The sequence below is a fragment of the Ictidomys tridecemlineatus genome, chromosome 10 (genome assembly GCF_052094955.1).
Source record: "Ictidomys tridecemlineatus isolate mIctTri1 chromosome 10, mIctTri1.hap1, whole genome shotgun sequence".
Classification (NCBI taxonomy): domain Eukaryota; kingdom Metazoa; phylum Chordata; class Mammalia; order Rodentia; family Sciuridae; genus Ictidomys; species Ictidomys tridecemlineatus.
In genome coordinates, this window is record NC_135486.1 from 44,413,089 (window position 1) to 44,436,744 (window position 23,656).

General features: G+C 32.5%; 1 protein-coding gene across 1 annotated transcript in view; it reads left to right on the top strand.

The window, feature by feature from the left end:
* The window catches only part of Spata17 (spermatogenesis associated 17), a 199,713-nt gene that overhangs the window by 46,677 nt on the left and 129,380 nt on the right, over positions 1 to 23,656 (top strand). Inside the window, exon 5 of the mRNA XM_005334959.3 lies at positions 3,820 to 3,923. Coding sequence (XP_005335016.2) covers positions 3,820 to 3,923 — 104 coding nt within the window. The remainder of the gene's footprint in view (positions 1 to 3,819; positions 3,924 to 23,656) is intronic.

Consider the following 23,656-nt stretch of genomic DNA (forward strand, 5'->3'; position numbering starts at 1 on the left):
AAATCTAAAATTTTCTGTTAGAAATATCTTACTGTGATTTTTGTAATTCTACATATGAAACTATGTTTCATATGCAACATATATATACTTTTACGTACATAGTTTTGATATGATAATGAAGTAATACTGTGAATGAAAACTCATGCTATATTACTATTTTTTTACTATATTTTTAAGTTCCCTATCTGTAAAAATTTAGTAAAACCACTTTTCTGTGTTCATTTTATGGTGGCCTGAAATGGTTGAGTCATCTAAAAAATAAAATTATTGAGTATATCTGAATTCTACTTCTATGCTCTCATATGCATTTGAAGCATTAATAACAGGTGGGTTATTATCAATGAATTTGTTTCCTGTCTTTAATTTGGGGCAAGAATACATTTTTTCCCTTTCAGTGGCATTACAATTATTATGAATTTTTGGGAATAAAAATAAACCCAAAGGAGAAAAATCTGTTCTATGAGCAGATGGCTTTTGATATCTTAAGGTTTTTCCATTTGTTTTAGTGCTTAAAATAAACATTATTTATAAGACCACTTACATTTTGATGTTTCTTAATGAGGAATATGCATCATTGATTTGACTAGCTTAAGAGGTCATTTAGAACTTGCCCGTTAACAAGCTGTAATCTGCTGAGCACACAATGACTTTGTTTAAAATTATCTATTCAGAGCTGATCAATGACAATAATTGTTTTATCCAATCACTTCTGAAAGTTGCTAATTACTTTGAAGGACATGAATACCAGGCAATTTCATTATTATTATTTTTTAGAAACTGTTTCTCATTTACCTCAAAATTAAGAAAAAAATTAATAAAATTAATCTTGCCTTTTGACAGTACTTTTAAAAAATAGTCAGCTTATTCTGTAGCACTGGAATAGCAATAGAAAAATTAGCAAAATTCAGGATGTCATTGTGCCTATAATAGGAAGTATAGTATATTGTACAATTTCATCTATGTTGTATATTTTAAAATCAATTAAATATTGGTCTTCTTGGGCTTTCTATAATGAAAAAAATGTAACTAAAGAATAGGCACACTCGTTTTCTCTTTAAACAGTGTATTTGTAAGATATTAGTGAAAAAAGCATGGACTTCAGAGTGAGACAGATCTGGGTTTGTATCTTGACTCTGCCATTTACTCTTACTGGTTATGTGACCTTGAACAAATTACTTAACCTCAGTTTCTTCATTTTTAATGTGGAGATCATGCCCTATTCACAAAGATATTGTGAGAATTAAATAGTTAGCATAATACCTGCCATTTGGAAGGAGCTCAATAAATTTTAGATCCTTCATTTCACTGATGGCAGCTTCTTCACCCACTCAGATGATCAGTTTCTTCCAGCCCTTCTTACTTACTCATCTTGGACAAAGCCACTTAAAAATTGATTGATTGTACTTTAGTGGGAATGAGTTTTAATTTGTTACCTTAACCATCACTTACTTATTATGCCCTTTCATACCCAATTGTGAATGGATTTGTCTTGGAAAGGATTTTTTAACTGCCTTTCAGTAGATGTCTAGGATATTAGGTTATTAGAAAGCTGCAGCCTCTCTGGGTGTAGCTGGGACATTTCAGTTGCTGCTGGATTTGGAGAGGAAATAAGCCAGTGCCACTGGCTTTTTTCTCTTAAGTGTGGGAAATCCTTCTTATTTTAGCACAAAATTTTCAGCCAATTACAGACCTCATTTCTCTAAAATGGACATACCTGCTACTCTAGTATTACCTGATCACAGACCACAATTATCACTCCTCTCAATACTCCAGCATGCATCTTTGATGTTTTCTGGAACACTTCATCTTATTTTATTTATAATTCAGTGACATCTTTATGTCATAGGCAGTCTCTCCCTGAGTAGTGTTTTGATAACCCAATATTTTTCTTATGCAACCTGAGTCACTAATATTGCTGAGAATGAATTTTCTACCAGCACACATGTTTACAAGTGTTCTCTTTTATAATCATGGTATAACACATATTTGATAAAAGCATCCTGAAATACTTGAAGCCATCCAAACAGTTATGTGACCTTGTGCAATTATTTAACCTCTGTAAGCATCAATTTCCCCTTGTATAAAATCAGGTTAATTGTAATCTCCACTTCAGATTGATGCTATAAGATTAAATGAAATGAGCCAGGAAAATACTCAGTTATTTGCATGTATGCTTTATATATATGCATATTTCAGTTAATTATTCTTTTCCATTAGAAAGTGCTTCTGGTCAATTCCTCTTCTTTGTCAGCCATATTATGATTTTGGTCAAGTTAGGGAGAATTTCTATATTGAGTATTATATGATTTTAGAAAAATTGATTTTTAGTTATAGAGTTGATCTTTAAAATAAGATAATTTGAAAAGTTCTTATTGTGTAACTTTGTTACATATCATTGCTATATTATTTAGTTTACTTTCTAGAATTGGTGTCTCTGTTTCAATTGTACACACAGTTATTTTGTATATCTTCAGTTATTTTATTCTTTCTCACGCTGAGAGGTTGACTAAAACACTTCCTTAAAATTTCTGTGTTTAGTACATCAGATGTTATAATGATTATAAAATTTTGCCTTTTAAAGACAATGTCTTTAAAAACAAAGAATAAGAATTCAAGTAAATTCAGCATTCCACTTATTAATATGTTAAGCTACATGTCTTTTGGATAAAAAAAAAAGTAGGCCTTGTCTGTCTATTATCCCTTCCTATTTAAAAGTAAAAAATATGTTTAGAGAACACAGGTATTGTCTCACTAGCAAACTGTGCTGAATTGGAAGTACTTCATATACTGCAGGAGAATCATTTATAACATGTCAAAATCACTGATTGATAATATTATACATTATCAATTTTGTTTTAAGTTGCCCTAATAGAGGCTGTGTTATCAAATATAGGACTTAAGGAGATTGAGTCTCATGATTGCTGGGTTTTATAAAACATCTAGGAGCCCTAGTACATTATCTTATACCTCTGACTCACTTCTCATCTTAAAAAAACACACATTAATTATATTTTCTGCTAAAAATAAAGCAATTTGCATTGCAGGAAAAGATTTAAAAAGGTGGTAATTTTTACTTTTAATTGATTGAAATTGTATTTTGCTTCCTTCCCAATGCTGTTTTACAATGACTAAGAAAATGGATTCTCTGAAGCCTTAATTTGACTCCTGGATCTGTCATAATAGCTGTGTAATTATAGGAAAATTATGTAAACTATTTGGTAGTCATTTTGTCATCTGTACATCATATCTGAAGGAGTGTTCTAAAGTCTAAGAGCATAAGAAAACCCTAGAATAGTGCCTGGCACATAAGAACTCAATGAATGTTAACTGATATGGTTACTGATAAAGAAGAAATAAAATGTCATGATTAAGTTATAAGACAAAATTTTATTTAAAGATTTCAGTACCACTGAATTTAAAAAAAAAACTCATTAAAATTTTTATTTCAATGAGACCAAATGCAGTCTTGAAGCCAGTTGTTTTCTGGGGGAAAAATTCCATTTGCCTTATCTGTACAAATAGTAGGAATTTGTAGGTCAACTTTTAAATCTTTTAATAACTAATTTAGAGGTTAATATTTTGTGAAATGATTATAACTATTTTAAAATAAATTGTAATAACAATTATTTTTGTCTTTCAAATATTTATAATTCTGCAAGTACCACCTATGTTTGCAACTTATATACTGTTATATTAGTGGAAAAGTCTAAGGCTTTATTTAATATAAACTTTTAGAAATAATTACATTGGTTTGAAAAAATTTAATGTTTTCAATAAAAATTTTAAATGGTATATTTTATCTTTTATTTATACCTGTAGATTCAGAGACACTGGCGAGGCTATAGGATTCGGAAATACTGCTTTAATTATTATTATTTGAAAGACTACCTAAAAGCTGTTTCAGAGACCAATGATGCAATTAGGTGAGTAGTACAATCATTAATCTACTAGTGAAAATTTTGGAAAGATTATTCAATAGATATTAATCATTCCTTTACTTAGAAATACTTTCTTTAACAGTAATATTTCAGGCAGATATTTATTGGTGAGATATATGATTCTATTTATCTTAAAAGTTGTTTATTATACATTAACATTTTGTAGAGACAAAATTAGATTATTTGTACATGTAATTTCTTGGTTCTATGCAAAATAGTTCAGTTTCTATAAAATTATTACATAGGAAGGTGCATTTTATCTGTACAGTGATATACAGATTGTTAAATATGCTAAGCTTCATATATTATGATAAACATGTTCAATAGCAAGAACTTACCTCTCAAAGAAGAAAATACGATGGAACATATTAAAATGTCTATCTTACTGTTAGTGTTTATTTTTTAAACACCAGGAAGTTAGTACCTGTCTATAGACTATAGGTTATTTTCTGTAGATTAATGCAAAATAAAGACATTGCAATAATAGTCAGTCAACCGTTCCAAAGCCATATGTGTTGAGTTTTCATATTACTGTACTTTAAAAATAGAGATTTTTTTCCTTTTGTGATATACTCTATTCTAATAACATAAAGTGACTATACAACTACAATAGATTTACATTAAATACAAATCATAATTATTAATAATTGGCATTTATATAGTAGCTTGTACTTTAAAAAATGCTTCCACAATGCATTATTTATTTCTTAAAGTTCTTTGAAATAGAAATAACAAACAGTTGGCAATAATATGTTTAAAAAAGTTTTGTCTGAAATCCTAAAGTAAGATGTGTGTGAAGATATATCTGAAAACTAAATTCTCAACTTTTAAATTTCTTTTGTGTATTGTAAAGAATCTGGTCTTTATAAATTAAGCATAGAAAATTCATTACATTGATTTCTTTAGAAATATCAGTAAAACGTTTTTGATAGCTTCAATACAGGTTTAGTCAATGAAAGAAGTAGGAAAACTAAAACAACAACAACAACAACAACAACACACCCAAATAAACAAACAAAAACATGATCCAGAGGAGATTTCTGTTTAATTTCTTCTTGAGAAATCTAAAGCTTTGGAGATTGGTTAGTATCTGCAAATGGCCAATTCAAGCTTTTTCATTAAAAAACCTAGCAGAGTATGAGAGAGAAGAAATATGAGCTGGACTGAGGATTAACAGGAAGCAAGTGGGGATTATAAAACATACAACTGAAGGACGTGCTCGCTGTTCGAGTCTTGCAAGTGCCAACTCTGTACTTCAACAATCCCGAGTGTAAGCATGTTGGTAAAGTTCACATATTAACTTTTAAAATATAAAGCTATTCCTTAAGAAAATTACATCTCAGGGCCCTTATTTGCTTCACTCTAATTGAAACCCTGAATGGAAGAAGTCCTCAAGGAGGTGAACAGTTAGTAATGTGGTTTTGGAAAGGCTTACTTACATCTTCTGTTTGGAATGAATTTTCATTAATCCTTGTTTTCATTCTGAGGTTAGTAGAAATAATTCTAGTCACTAGAGAATTTAGCATGTGCTGACAGTTTGTTTTTAGTGATATTTTAATTACATTGCAAAGCAGTTTTAAAAAAAATTTCCATCTCTTGGAGTTTTTAAGACTAAGAGTGGAAGTTGAATTTAACAAATGATTCTCTATTATTCATTGAAATATTTTTTTTCATTTACCAATATGTATAGAGGTATGATCCTAAGTACTACAAACAGAAAAGTATATATTGGTAATACATACACTAATGTTAAGCCATCAATGTGTTCTATGAATATATCCAACTGAGCCATTATTGAATTGTTCTTTTGATTTCTTACTTTATTATAATACTATTTCATATAGGATACTTACATCCACTTTTATGAATCATGATTGGTTAAAATTTTCTTGTATTGTAATCATTAGGTCTTGGCACCAGGTTTTTGCTATATTTATTAGATAAACTGAGTAAATTACATGGCATGGGTCTTACTCTTCATTAGAAGTTTAAAAGAAATGAATCATAAAACTCTTGTGTAACTAAAACCTTTTAGAGAAGATATATCATTAATATTTCCAAACCTCCATTCAAGTTTTTATAACTGTTAGTAATCATTTTATTTATTTATTTATTTTATTGGTTGTTCAAAACATTACAAAGCTCATGACATATCATCTTTCATACATTTGATTCAAGTGAGTTATGAACTCCCATTTTTACCCCAAATACAAATTGCAGAATCACATCAGTTACACATTCACATTTTTACATAATACCATATTAGTGACTGTTGTATTCTGCTGCCTTTCCTATCCCCTACTATCCCCCCTCCCCTCCCCTCCCCTCCCATCTTCCCTCTCTACCTAATCTGTTGTTGTTCAGTTCTCTCCCTTTTTCCCCCCCCTCTTTCCCCTCACAACCTCTTATATGTGATTTTATATAACGTTGAGGGTTTCCTTCCGTTTCCATGCAATTTCCCTTCTCTGTCCCTTTCCCTCCCACCACTCCCCTCTGTTTTATGTTAATCTTTTCCTCATGCTCTTCCTCCCTGCTCAGTTCTTAGTTGCTCTCCTTAAATCAAAGAAGACATTTGGCATTTATTTTTTAAGGATTGGCTAGCTTCACTTAGCATAATCTGCTCTAATGCCATCCATTTCCCTGCAAATTCCATGATTTGGTCATTTTTTAGTGCTGCATAATACTCCATTGTGTATAAATGCCACATTTTTTTTATCCATTCATCTATTGAAGGGCATCTAGGTTGGTTCCACAGTCTAGCTATTGTGAATTGCGCTGCTATGATCATTGATGTGGCAGTATCCCTATAGTACGCTGTTTTAAGGTCCTCAGGGAATAGTCCAAGAAGGGCGATAGCTGGGTCAAATGGTGGTTCCATTCCCAGCTTTCCCGGGAATCTCCATACTGCTTTCCATATTGGCCACACCAATTTGCAGTCCCACCAGCAATGTACAAGAGTACCCTTTTCCCCACATCCTCGCCAGCACTTGTTGTTGTTTGACTTCATAATGGCTGCCAATCTTACTGGAGTGAGATGGTATCTTAGGGTGGTTTTGATTTACATTTCTCTGACTGCTAGAGATGGTGAGCATTTTTTCATGTACTTGTTGATTGATTGTATGTCCTCCTCTGAGAAGTGTCTGTTCAGGTCCTTGGCCCATTTGTTGATTGGGTTATTTGTTATTTTATTTATTTGTAGATAATTATTTAGTTTATTGCCATTAAAAATGTCCTATATTATTTAAGACATTGTAACTAAAATGTATATTTTGTTATTATATTTCATATTTTAAAATTTGATTATTTAAATTTTTGTCTCTTCTCAAAATTATCAGACTTATATATTTTATTCTTATTTTTCAAAGAATCACTATTCACATTTTGTCTTTTTATTTACATTTGTTTCCTAAGTATCTTGCATTCATCTTTTAGAAACTATTCATTTCTCAAATAATACATGAGCATTGTATAACAACTGAAAATACAGATGACATAAAATAAACAAAAAGTCATCTATAATTCTATCACTTAGAAATAGACTCTATTAAAATTTTGTTGTCTGTTCTCCCAGATCTCTGCCACTTAGTACCTGTGTGACTGTGGGCAAATACTATTTCCCTTTTCCTAAGAATTGCCTCCTCTAGAAAGTGAGGAAAATAGTAGAACTACTCCTTAAGTTTATTATGAAATAAATGAATTAATATTTATGAAGTGCTTAAACAGTACCTGGTATGTTATAAGCTTATAGCTTAACAATTATTTTTCTTAGACTTGTGGTTTTACTATTTTCTATGTTGGATGAAGTATTCTTTTATGGCTAATCTACCTTCTTTTTGGCTGCATTTGTGTTTGTGTTCTGCAGTTTTATTACAATATGTCTTGCTGTTGATGTCTATTTAGCCTATCAATTTTTAATAGATAGTATTTTACTCTAATATCTATGCACTCACCAGTTTTCAAACATTTTCACCAATGATCTCTTTATGTATCCACTCTTTTCCATTTTTAGTTTTCTTTTTGAGCTCTGATGACCTTCTCATTCTATTCTCAAAATCTTTCATATAATTTTTAATAATGTTTCATGTATTTGTCTTTTTATACTTTTTCTGGGTAACTCTTATTCTTTTCTGGATTATGACTTCTTATCTATTTCTGCCTCACTAATTCCCTTTATTTAGCCCATTCATAGAGTTAATTTTGGTGACTATAATTTTTATTTCTGAAAGTACTACTTAGTCATTTTTTAAAATTTGCCTGATCATTTTAAAAATAATTGCAGGCTTTTACTCTTTTCTAAATTATATTTTAATTTAATTTGAATAATAACACATTTGTATTCTGTATCTAATGTGATCATGTAATATTGTTCATTTTTCTGTATCACATATGGTGTTTTCCCTATGTATTTATAGTTAAAAAATTGCAAGATCATTGTGTACTTTAATCTATAATCCTGTGGGGGAAAAAATGGCACAATATTCCTCTTGAGAGTATTTATGTTTTTATCTATTTTCTGTGTTAGTCAGATTTCTGTCATTGTGAAAAAATACCTAAGAAACTAACTTAGAGTTGGAAGGATTTATTTTGGCTCTTGGTTTCAGAGGTTTTAATCCAAGGTTGGCTCCATTGCTTTGGGCCTGAGATAAGGCAAAATTTGGTGGTGGCAGGAACAATTATCAGAGGAAACTGCTCAACTCCTGGCAGTCCAGAAGCAAGGAGAAAAAGCAAGGAATGGTTCGGGGACAAGATATAAAGGGTGCCAGGGAAAAGAGGAACAATTGAGAAAAAAATGACTACTGTGGGTTAGGGTAGGAGTGGAAGTGCAGGCTTAGAGGCATTTTTCAGAAGCACAAAAGCTGAGCCCTGAAAGTTGTGTAGGAAAAAGACATTATTAACATGTCAAATTTCACTGGGATTGCTGCATGAAACATGATGGAAAGATTGACTAGGGACATATCCAGACAATGTAACTGGGGTTCTCCATACTGGGCATTTAGGCCATATTAAATTATCTAACTACTATTTTAAGAGCATTTGGAAAGAATTCCCCTTTTAAAGAGAGAGATGACATGATTATATTTTTGACATATATGTTCAACTTTATTTGTAATGATAGTTACATTTATATAGCAAACTTTAAAATCATCTATTCATTTTTGCTGGAAAAGTATCACACATATTTAGATTATATTTTTACATCACTTTATTTTCAATTCAAATCACAGGGATAAGACTCAGTTTTGCTACCTTTTGTTGTGTGATACATAATATCCAATGAAGTCTAAAACAATAAACAGTTGTTTTCTCAGTTAGGAAATTGGGAGGAGCTTTGCTGTGCACCTAGGTTCAAGGTCTCTCATGAGATGGCAGTCATACCATCAACTAGGTTTGCTGTTTCATGTGAAGGCTCAATGGAGAGGAAAATGCATTTCTAACCTTATTTACAGGGACTGTAATTCTCCTGGCTGTTAGCCTAAAGTATAGATATTGGCTTCTTCTGAGCAAGTAAGCCAAAGAACGTGGGATAGCATTCAAGATGGAAGTCACATTTTTTTTCACAACCTAATATCAAAAGAGACATCCCATCACTTTTTCTCTATTGTCTAGAAACTAGGTCCATCCCACATTGAAAGGAAGGGAATTAAACAAAAGAATGAATTCCAGAGTGGGGATGACTGAGGCCATTTTAGAGACAGATTTCTACAGTTCGTGACTTGCATGTATTATTTCAACACATCTCATAATTTTCAACATTTTGCTTGGCATGAAAATTGACTTAGAGTTAGAAAATAACTTGGAGTTGGTAAGATTTATTTTGGTTCTTGGTTTCAGAGGTTTACTAGGACAATATATTTTGTTGTATCTTTTCATAATTATATTTTAAACTTTAGTATTATCTCAAAGTGATTATGATTTATCCTAACTAGGAATTAGCATTAAAAAAATTAAGGTCTGGATTTCAAAGACAATATGAAAGAAGTAGACCAGCTCTTTGTTGGTGGGCATGGTTAAATCATTTGTAGAAAAAACTTAGTAAATTATTTTATATCAGAATATGTTTGCATTTGTGTTATGCAGGATACCAAATAACACTAAGTTTAACTTTAGTTCATTCTTTTGTTAATAGAAACAGTTGATATATTCTATAGTTAATATGAAAAAAATTATGTAATACGTATGCAAGAATGTATTTTCTTAACCAAGAGTGGAACGATTACAAAGATAAATGGGACTGATTAATTTAAGGCTGAGTTTGCATTTGGTAGACATGTTCCTATGTAACCTCTAGCCTGATATGTGAAAACTGCCCCGGGTTATGAATAAGAAAATTAAACAATGAAATTAAAAATTACTACAGAGTTACAGATTGGTAGCATTAATAAAACATTATTAGCTCACTGACTTTTGTTATTTCCCCATCTTTGACAGATATTTAAAGTAAAAATAATATATTTCCCCTAGTTCAATGAATGACCGTAGTTGCTCATTGTTCGTATCTCATAATAGTACCTCTCTTTTAAAAATAAATTTGTCATTCAGCAAAACAAATCAGTTTCTTACCATGTTAATTTTGAATAATATGATTTGGCTAGAAAGATATTTTTGGATATTACATGTCACCTATATTTTCATATATCAAGGAAGATTTTGTAAGGACATATTTGTTTTCATTTGTAACACCTTTATTGAGATAAAATTTACAATGAACCCATTTAAAATATATATACTATGGTTGGATTTTAGTATACTCACAGTTGGTTATGCAACCATCACCATAATCAACTGAAAACATTTTCATTATCCTAAACAGAAATTTTGTATCCTTTAGCAACCATCCCTCCCCTTAATCTACTCAGGCAAACAGTAATCTACTTTCTGTCTCCATAGATTTTCCCATTGGTTTTCCCATTCTAGACATTTCATATAAATTCTATCATATGATATAGTATTTTGTGACTTCATTTTTTTATTTAGCATGATTCTTTTTAGACTTATCCATGTTGTGGCACAAATAAATACTCTATTCTTTTTTATTGCCAAATATTGCACTGTATAAATAACCCATGTATTTTTTTTAACCATTTCTAATATGGTTCTTTCTAGTTGGATGTTGGACCTCCAGAAGGAAGGTGCTAAGTACTTTAGACTTACTTGATGAACATTTAAGCTATTTCTGGTTTTAGCTATTATGAATAAGGCTATTATGGACACTCATTTACAAGTTTTTGTGTGGACATGTTTTATTTCTCTTGGGTACATCTTGAGAGCTTTATGCTGACAAATTTAAGACTTGAAAAATTAGAAACATTTACTTTGAATTCAGATACATGTGGGTTAGAATCACAGTTCTGCCACTTCCTATCTATATGACATTAAACTAGTTGCCTAATTTTCACCTGTATATTGAAGCAGTAGTTTTTACTATGCATAATCTTTAAGAAATATGCAGTATATGAAACACTGAGTATATACTTGACATTCAACAAATAGCAGCTATTATTATCAAGAGTAAGGAAGAGATAATAGAGAACTAATATTTAGAAACAGGATTAGGTGGGTGAAAAACCTTAATTCTACAATGCAAAACAAACAAAAAAAAGATACCTATGTCAATAAAGAGGGAAGGAAAGAAGATTGGGAAGGGACTGACTGGAATAGCAGTAGATTTCGAAGTAAGCTACAGTCAGGCTGATGGATTGATTGCCTTAAAGCCATAAAGCCAAAGTCACCCTATTGTAGAGTCCACTAGTTTGGCAGAATGGTCCCGCCTTAGTATCTCATCATTCACTGGCTTGAAGTGACCCAAGGGAGGTGTGACATTAGTATGAACATATTGGTTGATCCAAGAGCATTATGGCTTGGATATGAGGTGATCCCTCAAAGCTCACGTGTAAAACAATGTAAGAAGGCTCAGAGGAGAAATGATTGGGTTATAAGAGTCTTAACCCAATCAGTGAATTAATCCCCTGATAGGGATTAACTGAGTGGTAACTAAAGTGGTAGGTTTTGTCTGGAGGAGGTGGGAATTAGATTGTGGCTTTGGTGTATATATTTGTATCTGGAAAGTAGAGTCTCTCTCTCTGCTTCTGGATTACCATGATATGAGCTGCTTACGTCTGCCACACTCTACCACCATGATATTTAGCCTTACCTCAATTCCTGAGGAATGGAGGCAGACTTTTATGGATTGAGAATTCTCAAGTCGTGAGCCTCAAATAAACTTTTCTCCCTCTACAGTTGTCCTGGTCAGATTCTTTAGTCACAGTAGTGAAAATCTGAATAAAACATGAAGCATTTCTAATATTTGGAATGTTTTGAAATAGCATGTTATTTTCTCACATTTCTGTAAGAAAATGGATTAATACATTTGTTTGCATAAAGCATAATTCACCTAAGGTAACTCAAGTAGACTTATATGAAAGGATGACTTACAGGGATGTAGACATGGTTAAGGACTTAGCAAATCATGTTTCAGCATTGAGAGATAAGCAACAATAAGAAGTTATCAATACTGTCAGAGTTGAATAGTTAAGGGGAAGAAATAGCATTAATGAAGTACAGTGAGAACTAAGAAGTAATTCACTCCCAACCCCTGGTCATGAGCTCTACTGGGACACAGCTATTGCAAAAGGTGTTGGCACTAAAAGAGAGAGAAATGGAAAAGAAAAGCCCCCAGTATAGTGGGAATATGGCAAGTGGAATATAATCAGAATAGATAAATATTTCGAGTTCGTAGGTTAAATTTTATTCCAGTCCCTATGGTATCAATTTCTTCTAAGATTTGTTTTTATTTAACTTTAATTTTTTTGTTGATTTAAAAAATTGGTACAATATAGGTATGCATGAAAATGGAGTTCATTGTGATATATTCATATATGCACATGAGTTTAGTTAATTTTATTCTGCTGTTCCTTTCCTTTACCATTCTTGCTCCTTGCACTGATCTCTTTTCTATTTTCATGAGATCTTCCTCCTTTTTTAAGTCCTTATTTTTTCTCTCTAGCGTCTGCCTATAAAACATTGGATCCTTGACTTTCTGAATATGACTTATTTCAGCATGATGTTCTTCAGTTCCATCTACTTACTAGCAAATTTTATAATTTCATTATTCTTTATGACTAGGTAAAACTTCATTTTATATATATATATATATATATATATATATACCACATTTATCCAATCATCTACTGAGGGACACCTAGGTTGATTCCATAACTTGGATATTGTGATTTGTGCTGCAGTAAACATTGTTATGCATGTATCACTAGAGTATGCTTATTTGCATTATTTTGGAGAAGTATCAAGGAGTGGGTTAGATGGGTCATAGGTGGTTCCATTCCTAGTTTTTTTTTTTTTTTTTTTTTTTTGGTACCAGGGATTGATCCTAGGGGTGCTTAAACACTGAGCCACATACCCAGCTTTTAAAATTTTATTTTATTTTATTTTATTTTTTGAGATAAGGTCACTCCAACTTGCTTAAGTCCTCTCTTAGTTGCAGAGTCTGGCTTTGAGCTTTCCATCCTCCTACCTCAATCTCCCAAACTACTGGGATTACAGGCGGACACCAATGCACCCAGCCCATTTCTAGTTCTTTGAGGAATCTCCATACTGCTTTCTGAAGTACTTGTACTAATTTGCAGACCCATCAACAATGTATATATTTTCCCCTACATCCTTGCCAGCACTTATTGTTATTTGTATTCTTGATGATTGCCATTTTAACTGGGGTGATATGAAATAATACTTTTTTTCTTAAATTTCCCTGATTGCTAAGAATATTGAACATTTTTTCATATATTTTTCAGCTATTTGCATTTCTTCTTTTGAGAAATATCTCTGTAGTTTCTTAGCCATTTATCGATTAGGTTATTTGTGCTTTTTTGGTGTTCAGTTTTTTGAGTTCTGTATGTATATTCTGGATATTAATCTCCTATGGGAGGAGTAGCTAGTGAAGATTTTCTACCATGCTATAGGCCCTCTCTTCATGCTATCATTTCCTTTGCTTTGCAGAAGCTTTTTAATTTGACTCTATCCTGCTTATTAATTCTTGTTTTTATTTCTTGAGCTTTAGGAGTCTTATTAAAGAAGTTGGTGCTTGTGTCAATGTGATGGAATATCGATGCTGTATTTTCTTCTGGCAATTGCAATATTTATGATCTAATTTATAGGTCTTTGATCCACTTTTATTTTATTTTTGTACAGGGTGAGATATAAGGATCTAATTTCATTCTTCTACATGTATATATCCCATTTTCCTAGCACTATTTGTTAAAAATGCCATCTTTTCTCCAGTGTATGTTTTTGCTACCCACTTTTGAACAAGGAGAGGATCAGAGAAGAAATCAGGGAAAAAATAAAAAACAAATTTGGGAACAGATATACAACATATCAAAATCTCTGGGACACTAGGAAAGCAGTTCTTAGATGAAAGTTTATTGCTTTGAGTACTTAAATTTCAAAAATAATCCCATAAAACAATCTAATATGTTATCCTAAGGCCCTAGAAAAGTAAGAACAAATTAATTTTGAAACCAGTACAAGTCAGGAAATAATTAAGATTAGAGCCAAAATTAATAAAATTTAGGATAAAAAATAATACAAAGGATCAATGCAACGAAGAGTTGTTTCTTTGAAAAAATAAGCAAGATTGTAAGACTTTTAGCTAAACTAGAGAAGAGAGAGAGAGAGAGAGAGAGAGAGAGAGAGAGAGAGAGAGAGAGAGAGAAGACCCAAATCAATAAAATTAGAGATGAATAAGGAGATGAACACACACATTTACTGAAATCTAGAGCATCATTAGGAACTATTTTGAAAACTAACATTCTAACCAGTGGAAAATCTAGAAGACACTGAGAAATTTCTAGGCACACATGACTTAACCAAATTGAACCAAGAAAATTTAAACATCAATATTAAGCAAGAAGATTGAAACAAAATAAAAAGCCTTCCAACAAAGAAAATTCTGGAGCTAGATGGATTCTCAGCTCAGTTCTGCCATACTTTTAAAGAAATTATTCCATGAATAGAATGGGAGGGAGCACTCCCAAATTCATTGTATGAAGCCTGATACCAAACAAGACACCACCACAACAAGAAAACTACAGCACAATATCTCTGATGAACATAGATTAAAAAATTCTTAATAAAATATCAGCAATCTGCATTCAAAAGCATATCAAGAGGATAATACACCACAATCATGTTGGTTTCACTCCATGGATGTAAGGTTAGTTCAACATATGCAAATACAAACAGAATCAAGAACAAAATCACTCGATCATCTCAATAGGTACAGAAAAAGCCTTCAACTAAATCGAGCACCATTCATGTTAAAAACATGTGAGAAAGTAGGGATAGAAAGAAAGTACCTCAACATCATAGAAGCTATATATGTCAAGCCCAAAGCCAACATTATTCTGAAAGGAGAAAAACTGAAAGTACCTCCTCTCAAATCAGGAACAAGACAAGGCTGCCCAATCTTACCACTCCTATTCAATAGGAACTTTAGCCAGGCAAAAGAAGGAAATTAAAAGGATACAAATAGGAAAAGAAGTAAAATTATCTCTGCTGATGACTTGATTCTACACATAGAAGATTCAAAACACTCCACAGAAGACTTCTAGAGCAGACTTCTAGATCAGATAAATAAACTCAGTGGAGTAGCAGAATACAGCATCAATATACAAAATCAATAGTTTTTCTATATTCCAGTAATGAATACACTGACAAAGAAAACAGGAAACCAATTCTATTCACAATAACCTTGAAACAAAACAACAATAGCAACAAAAAAATTGTGAATAAATTTATCCAAGGAAGTAAAAGATCTCTACACTAAAATTATAGAACACTGAAGAAATAAATTGTAGAAGACCTTAAAATATGGAATGGCTTACTATGCTCTTGAATACACCAAATGAGTATTATCACAATGGCTATTTTACTAAAAGTGATAATATGAAGTTTTAATATGATCCTTATCAAATTACCAATGACATTCTTCACAGAACTAGAAAAAAACAATCCTGAAATTCATATGGAAGAATATAAAAGACCCTGAACATACAAAGCAATACTGAGTAAGATGAGTGATGTTGGTGGCCTCACAATACCTTATCTCAAATTATACTACTGAGCTATAGTTAAAAAAAACAACATAGGGTATTTGCATAAAAATAAATGAAGACCCATGAAATAGAATAGAAAACACAGACAGATCCACATGGATATAGTCATTTGATCCTTGACAAAGGTACCAAAACATGCACTGGAAAAAAGTTAGAATTTTGTTTTCAAGTAGGTTGTTTTCACCTTCCCTTTTATGTCACACAACTGGTATATTTGGCTATTTATACATAAGCATGAGAAATTGAAAAGATGACTTGAATGTACATATATTTAAATAGATTTTATTAACTAGTAGTCTTTGCTTTTAAAGATATTGAAAAAAAGAGCTGGGCCTTTTCATAGGAGGATGCTCAAATGCCAGTATATTGAGATCTTTCTTTCAGGGCTATTTTTTTTCCATAGAAACTTCTGATGCTCTCTTGAGGGAATATATGCTATAGCTACAATTGAGTAAAGAATGAGAAAAGAGTCAGGTGCTTCACACCCACAGGTTGTATAATCCTAGTATATAACTTGAACCTTTTTCTTCAGCTTCTTCAGAGAACACACTTTTCATCTTGCTGTGTATACCCGCTGTCTAGAGTAGATCAAGGTTAAATTGCTTAACTGTAACAGAACTGAGATGCGATTCTAGAGTTTATGGTATGAAGAATAGTGCTCTTTCCAGTACATTTCATTCTTTCATATATAGAAAATGAATTAAATGACAGAAATATCATTAAAAATAAAACCTCCTTAGCTACAGTATATTTGGTGCATAGTGTTAAATTTTGGATGCTACTATTTATGATTAACATTGATGAAAAAAAATCTGCTTTCCCCTCCACACCCAAAATAACCAGCACTTTACAGGATTTGGAAATCATGAAGACTTGGCCAAAATTGGGAAATACAGATGTGATATGTTTTCATTTTTTTTTTTTTTGAGAATCATTCCTGGTGGGCACGGAGGCACACATCTATAATCCCATCTACTCAGGAGGCTGAGGCAGGAGGATTGCAAGTTCAAAGCCAGCCTCAAAAATCTAGTGAGGCCCTAGGCAACTAAGCAAGACCCTGTTTCAAAATGTAAAGGGCTGGGCTGTGGCTCAGTGGTTAAGTACTCCTGGATTCAATCACTAGTACCAATAAAATAAAATAAAATAAAATGTTAAAAAGTCATCATTTCTGAAAAGGGAAAACAATTAGGACAAAATGATAGATTTGTGTTCAACATAAAAATTTTTTACCCTAATTAGAGTCATTCAATAATAGGCTGATTTACAAATGTATAAAATAACATAACAAAAGGGCTTATCCAAAGCATCAAGATTTGTGAAGAAAGGACTTCTGCATTCAGTTAGAATATAGAAAACTTCCAATATTCCTTAAATCTGAGGTAGAATATGGCAATAAATATATTTGAAAGATAAAAAGTATCAGTATATTTATTACTCTGAAACTTAAAGCACTTTGAATTCCATGAAGTATAAGAAAGATTTAAATGATCCTGATCAATGCATATGAGATTTGTAGTAAATTGTATGGTATAAAATTATCATATACCATGATCAAAATGGATATGGTAATTCATAGAAATCAATATTTTACATACACACTAGGAGTGATGGCACATGTCTGTAATCATAGCTACTCGGTAGGGAGGCTAAGGCAAGAGGATAACAAGTTTGAGGCCAACCTGGGAAATTTTGAGAGACCCTGTCTCAAAATAAAAATTTTAAAAGGGCTGGGGATTTAGTTCAGTGATAGAACACTGTTAGATTCAATCCCTAGTACTACTAACACCACCACAGCAAAGATTTCATATACATACAATATTATAAGTAACTTTGAAAAATCTTTACTATATCAAAAGCTGTTACAGAAATATCTTATTTACTTCTAAGCATAAAGGATGTTTTGCATTCTCACAGATAGGAAAGGTTATCTCAGAGGTGACAATACTTTCACAAATCACAGAATTTCTCTCTCAAAGTTTAGGAGAATGACTAATGGATACATCATTAATATGAACATTATTCCAATTTTAATATAATTTTAAAGAGTTCTTGAATTCATTGGCATGCTTGCCAAAATGCTAATAGGCAAAGTCTATTAAAATGCATTATCAGCTTTTCCATAGTGTGTGTAGTACTGATGAAATATCACATTTATGAGAACCTCCAGTGCTTTCAAGATCCCTAGGCAGCTCTCTCATATTGGCATGAACTGAGCTGTATGTTTGGTTTCCTTGATTATTCTGAAATCCATACATCCATATGCTTAGCTTGGCATATGAAAATTGACTTTGTGTTCTATGCCTATTGCTTCTGTTTTTATGTGAATAACTTAAATAGTTGTAGTATGAGAAATTGTCTTAGATTTTTAAATTCAGTTTCTTTGTATTTATTTCTCTGTATTTTATTTCTGTCAGTGTTTGTTCCCAGTAACAATAGTCACAGAACCAAGAGCAAGCTACCAGCTTGCTGTTTCAAAATATTTATATCAATATTTGTGTTAAATGCTCTTTATAATCTGTTAATTTGCATATGTTTTCAAGGATAAAGCAAAAAACCCTATAAAACTGATGTTTATGAATGTGTCTAGTTTCTAGGAAACTCAGTTCAGAAGATTTGAACATAATTGCTCATGTTTACAGTGGTTATCTAGGAGCGTCAATATGCTTACCATTGTAGTCTGTAAGTAATCTTTCTCTGGCAGAAAATCATACAGAGTCAATGAATGCAATAGGCTAATGACAAACCTGAAGAAAACTGAGATCACTTTTGCATCAGGGGAATATAATACTAAAGATTTCTAGTTCTGAGGAGTTGGAGTCTTTTTAGTACTTGAGCTATCTAGGCAGCTCATTTCCAATTGAGCTTTAATTAACTAAGAAATAGAAATAGGAAGGAAACCAGCATGCCCTGTTAGACTGGTAACATGTGCATCCATTAAAAATCAAAACAACAACCTAGAGTAAAAATCTACAGGAGTGAGTTTGTATTTGCCCTCCTTTTACAGTCACATGGATTCTTCAGAACTTTTACTAACTTCATTTCAAGTCACATTGCTATTAAGTGGAAAATTTAAAAGCACACGTAAGAATCTGGAATGGATCTACTCTAATGGCATTGAATACATGCCTGACAATAAATTTCTCTTTAGATGTAGGCACAGGGTAGACAAATATTACAACTGAGTAACTACTAAAATGGTGCAACCACAAAACAAGAAATACTTAAATTACAGATTCATGAAAATTTTCTAGCTATTGGTAGAGCATGCCTGTGTATTCTTGGCAAATAAAAATTAGAGAAAAAGCAGTTTGACTTGTTGTAATCAGAAATGCCATGATCAATTATAAGCCAAACATTTTGATGGGCAAATTTAGATATTGCAAATAGTGCCCTAATAAGAAAATATGGGGCAATCTCTCTCTCTCTCTCTCTCTCTCTCTCTCTCTCTCTCTCTCTCTCTCTCTCTCTCACACACACACACACACACACACACACACACACACATCACATCACATCACATCACATTTACTTAGTACTTATTTACCTATTTTGTGCACGACGTTTTATATATATTGAATCTGTCCACACAAATACCTTTGGGCATATGTATTCTGTATATCTCAAACCTTAAAACTCAAGATTTAATTAAAAGATAAGATTATGCACTAAAGTAGTGGTGGTTCTAGAAGTTAGAGCACATCCATTTGTTTCTTGTTTTAAAAACACACTGCCTCTTTATACTTTGCATTATTAAAAGTTCTTTTGGTCACATTTCAATTGTGGCATGTACTGGAAATAACAGTGGTCACTTAAGACCACAACCTCTTTATAAAATGCCTTTTCTGCTTATGAAGCTAGGAAACAAAAAGCTCACTTTTGTAGACTCTCTTGCAGTTAGCAATAGTCATATGACTTTGTCATGGCTAATGAGACATAACTAGGGTATTGAAAGGAAAAGAACTTAAAATGGGAATTTGGCTATTGGTGATAGTCTGGTGTCAGATTAGAAACCATTAGTATATGATGTATGTAGCATATATTACAAAATCTATTTTTCAAATTCCATCTACTCTACCATGTGATACATATCATTACCAATTAAGATTTTGATATTAATTGAAATAAAAAGTACTTTTCAGAATATGGGTGTGTGCTTTTTCTTGACTCTTTCAATAAGTTACTGTGAGAAATTGATGATATTGGATTAAAGGTTGTCAATCTGCAGAGATGGAGCATAATAACTACTTTGCTAAGGGAGGGTCTCAATTGTTTTATGTGTGTTTGTTTCATGAGATCCCTGTATTTTAGCTCCCTGTACTACTGAAAGACCCAATTGCTATGTACTCCAAAAACTGTTGTCATAAACCATTGCTATGAAGTGTAGGGTCTTAGCTGGAGATAGACTGTCACGAGTATGTGATGTCATCTTAGCTAATCATGGCTAGGGAATCCAGATCCACCTTCTTGATGACATTTAAGCCATAAATAGTGATAAACATGGTAACTAATTTACAAAAGCAAATCATTAGGAGATGATGAGAACTCAGATATAAGTTTATACTTAAATCTGCTTTTGCCCTGAGGGCATCTGCTTTATCTAAAAGAATATCTGACTAATTGAATAAAGGTCTATGCTTTGGGTAGCCTTACAGGAACAAGGAAAAAAAGTTTAAGTTAAGGCAACCAAAGGTAAGAACTCTGATAAACCCCCCTCCCCTTGTTCTTTCAGCAATAATCTTAGAGTGAAAAAATAAGGGAAGAAAACTAACTTAATGTGGGATTTGCAATCAAACTGCCAATTTTCTGGGTAGTACAGGAAGCTTAAATTCCTGTGCTTGAACTTGAATTTAGGAAGTCTTAGGCAAATGGTGACCCAAAAACCTGGCAGAAACATATGAAAACATATGAAAAGCTTATTGCAGGGAAGATGACATAATTTTAGGACTAAAGTTATTCTCACAATTAATTTGTAAATGCAGAATTCTGTATAAGGGAAGTACTAGAGACTTAGGAAAACAAGACATGGTGAGAATCAGCAAGAACTCAAAAAACTCAACAACAAAACCAGATAACCCAATCAATAAATGGGCTAAGGAACTAAAAAGACACTCCACAGAAGAAGAAACACAATTAATTAACAAATATATGAAAAAATTTTCAACATCTCCAATAATTAGAGATATACAAGTGAAAACTACTCAATATTTCATCTCACTCCAGTTAGAATGGCAATTATCAAGAATACAAGCAACAATAAATGTTGGCAAGAGTGTGGGGAAAACAATACACTTGTACATTGCTAGTGGGACTACAAATTGGTGCAACCACTATGGAAAGCAGGATGAAGATTGCTCAGAAAATTTTGTTCTAGTTATCCCACTCCTAGGTTTATACCCAAAGGACTTAAAATCAGCATAGTACAGTGAAGCGGCCCCATCAATGTTTATAGCAGCTCAATTCACAATAGCCAAACTATGGAACCAACCTAGATGCCCTTCAACAGATAAATGGATAAAGAAAATGTGGTACATGTATATGATGGAATATTACTCAGCCTTAAAGAAGAATGGAATTATGGCATTTGTAGGTAAATGGATGGAGCTGGAGAATATCATGCAAATAAGCTAAATAAACCAATCCCCCAAATCCAAAGGCTGAATGTTTTCTCTGATATGCAGATGCTAATTCACAATAGGGACAAGTGCTAGGGAAAAATAGAGGTACTTTGGACTACCAGAGGGGAGTGAAAGGAGGGGAGGGAGTGTGAGGGTAGGAATGATAGTAGCATGAATTAGATATTATTACCCTATGTGCATATATCATTACACATCCACTGGGATTTTACTTTGTGTACAACCAAAAGAATGAGAAGTTATACTGTCTTTATGTATGATGTGTCAAAATGCATTCTACTGTCATGTATATCTAATTTGAATGAATAAGTAGGTAGGTAGACAAATAAATAGATAGATAATAGAAACAGAATTAGATTATAAACCAGTCAACCTTAACTATATTAAAGTATAAGATCCAAGCTAGAAAAAATTGGCAGATGAGTAAATTTTTATTTTCCCACCAAATCTGTTGTTTTAGATGGATGTAAGTACTGGCTGCCAAAACAACCAAGTAGCAGGACTTTGAAATCATCCTCTAAGATTACACATTTCAGACTTGAAAACTATATCTAATTTAGATCCTGGGTTGTTGTTACTTGCTCATGGAACTGACCAGAAGCAAAAAAATCAGAAGCCCACTGTATTCTTGTGGATACATAGTACCAACGAAATCTCAACCTGACCTGCTAGATAGCCTTCAGGCAATCATAACAATTGAACTTGGACCCACTGGCTCCTTATGAGCTACTAGACCAAGGCAATCGTCAGGAATTTCACCCAATTTCTACTTCATATGAGTACATGGAAGATAAAGACTGGGAATTATTTGTCAACCCAAGAATACACATCTAAAACAGGGAGTCTTCACTGTATCTGTGTAGCAGCATTAGATGTTCTCTGTGGGTCAGAATCACTTTCTCATTTTCCATTTTTCCTAGAGGAGTTTTTTTGTTTTTTCTTTTTCTTATGGCTTCTTTTTTGCTATGAGTATTCTATGACTTCTGTAACATTTTCTTCAGGCATATTGTAGGCAGATAATTTCTCTTTTAGTTGAGTTTACAGATAAGAAAGTCATACCTAAAATTGTGCATGACTTGTAAATGAATATAGTAACAGATGTAATGTTAGCAACATCTTCCTTGGCAACAGGATGAGTGCACTCCATTTGAAGTTTGTATAAGAAGGTTGTTTAGATATCGTATCAGTTAGGGACTGATACAAAACATTGGCAATTGACACAAATGTGGACTTTGCAATGAAGTGGACTATGGAAAATTCCATAGACTTGGTCATTCAATGTCTATTCCAGCTGAAGTTCAATTATTGTTATTATTGTTTTTCTAGACTTCTTTCAGTTTTGGGTGGCCTTATGACTTGGTCCTGAACAGTAAAATATTCTAGTTTTTTCATTTTTTTCATAATGTGTACACAAAATGACTAGAGCTACAACAAACATCTTACCCATGATAAGAAGATAAAGTTATCACACATAAATATAATTTGAAAAGAACTTATAGCATTATAATTTATATATTATAAAGGAATACATTTGATGATATTCACTGAGTCTGTGTGTACCTATGTTAATATACATATTGTCACTGTGACCAAAAGTCCTGAGAATATTTAGAGGAGGAAATGTTTATTTTTGACTCCAGTTTTAGAGGTCTCAGTCTATAGATGGCCAGCTCCATCGCTCTGGGCACAAGAGGAGAAAATGGCAGAGGAAAGCAGTTCAGGAAACAGACAGAACTCCTCTCCAGGGCAATATATAAAACTCCCAATAATCTACTTCCTTCATCTACACACTACCTGCCTACAGTTACCACTCAGTTAATCCTTAGCTGTGGATTAATACACTGACTGATTTGAAACTTTTATATTCTAATCATATCACCTCTGAATGTTCTTGCATTATCTCACACATGAACTTTTGGAGGATGCCATATCTAAACCATAGCATTCTGCCCCTGCC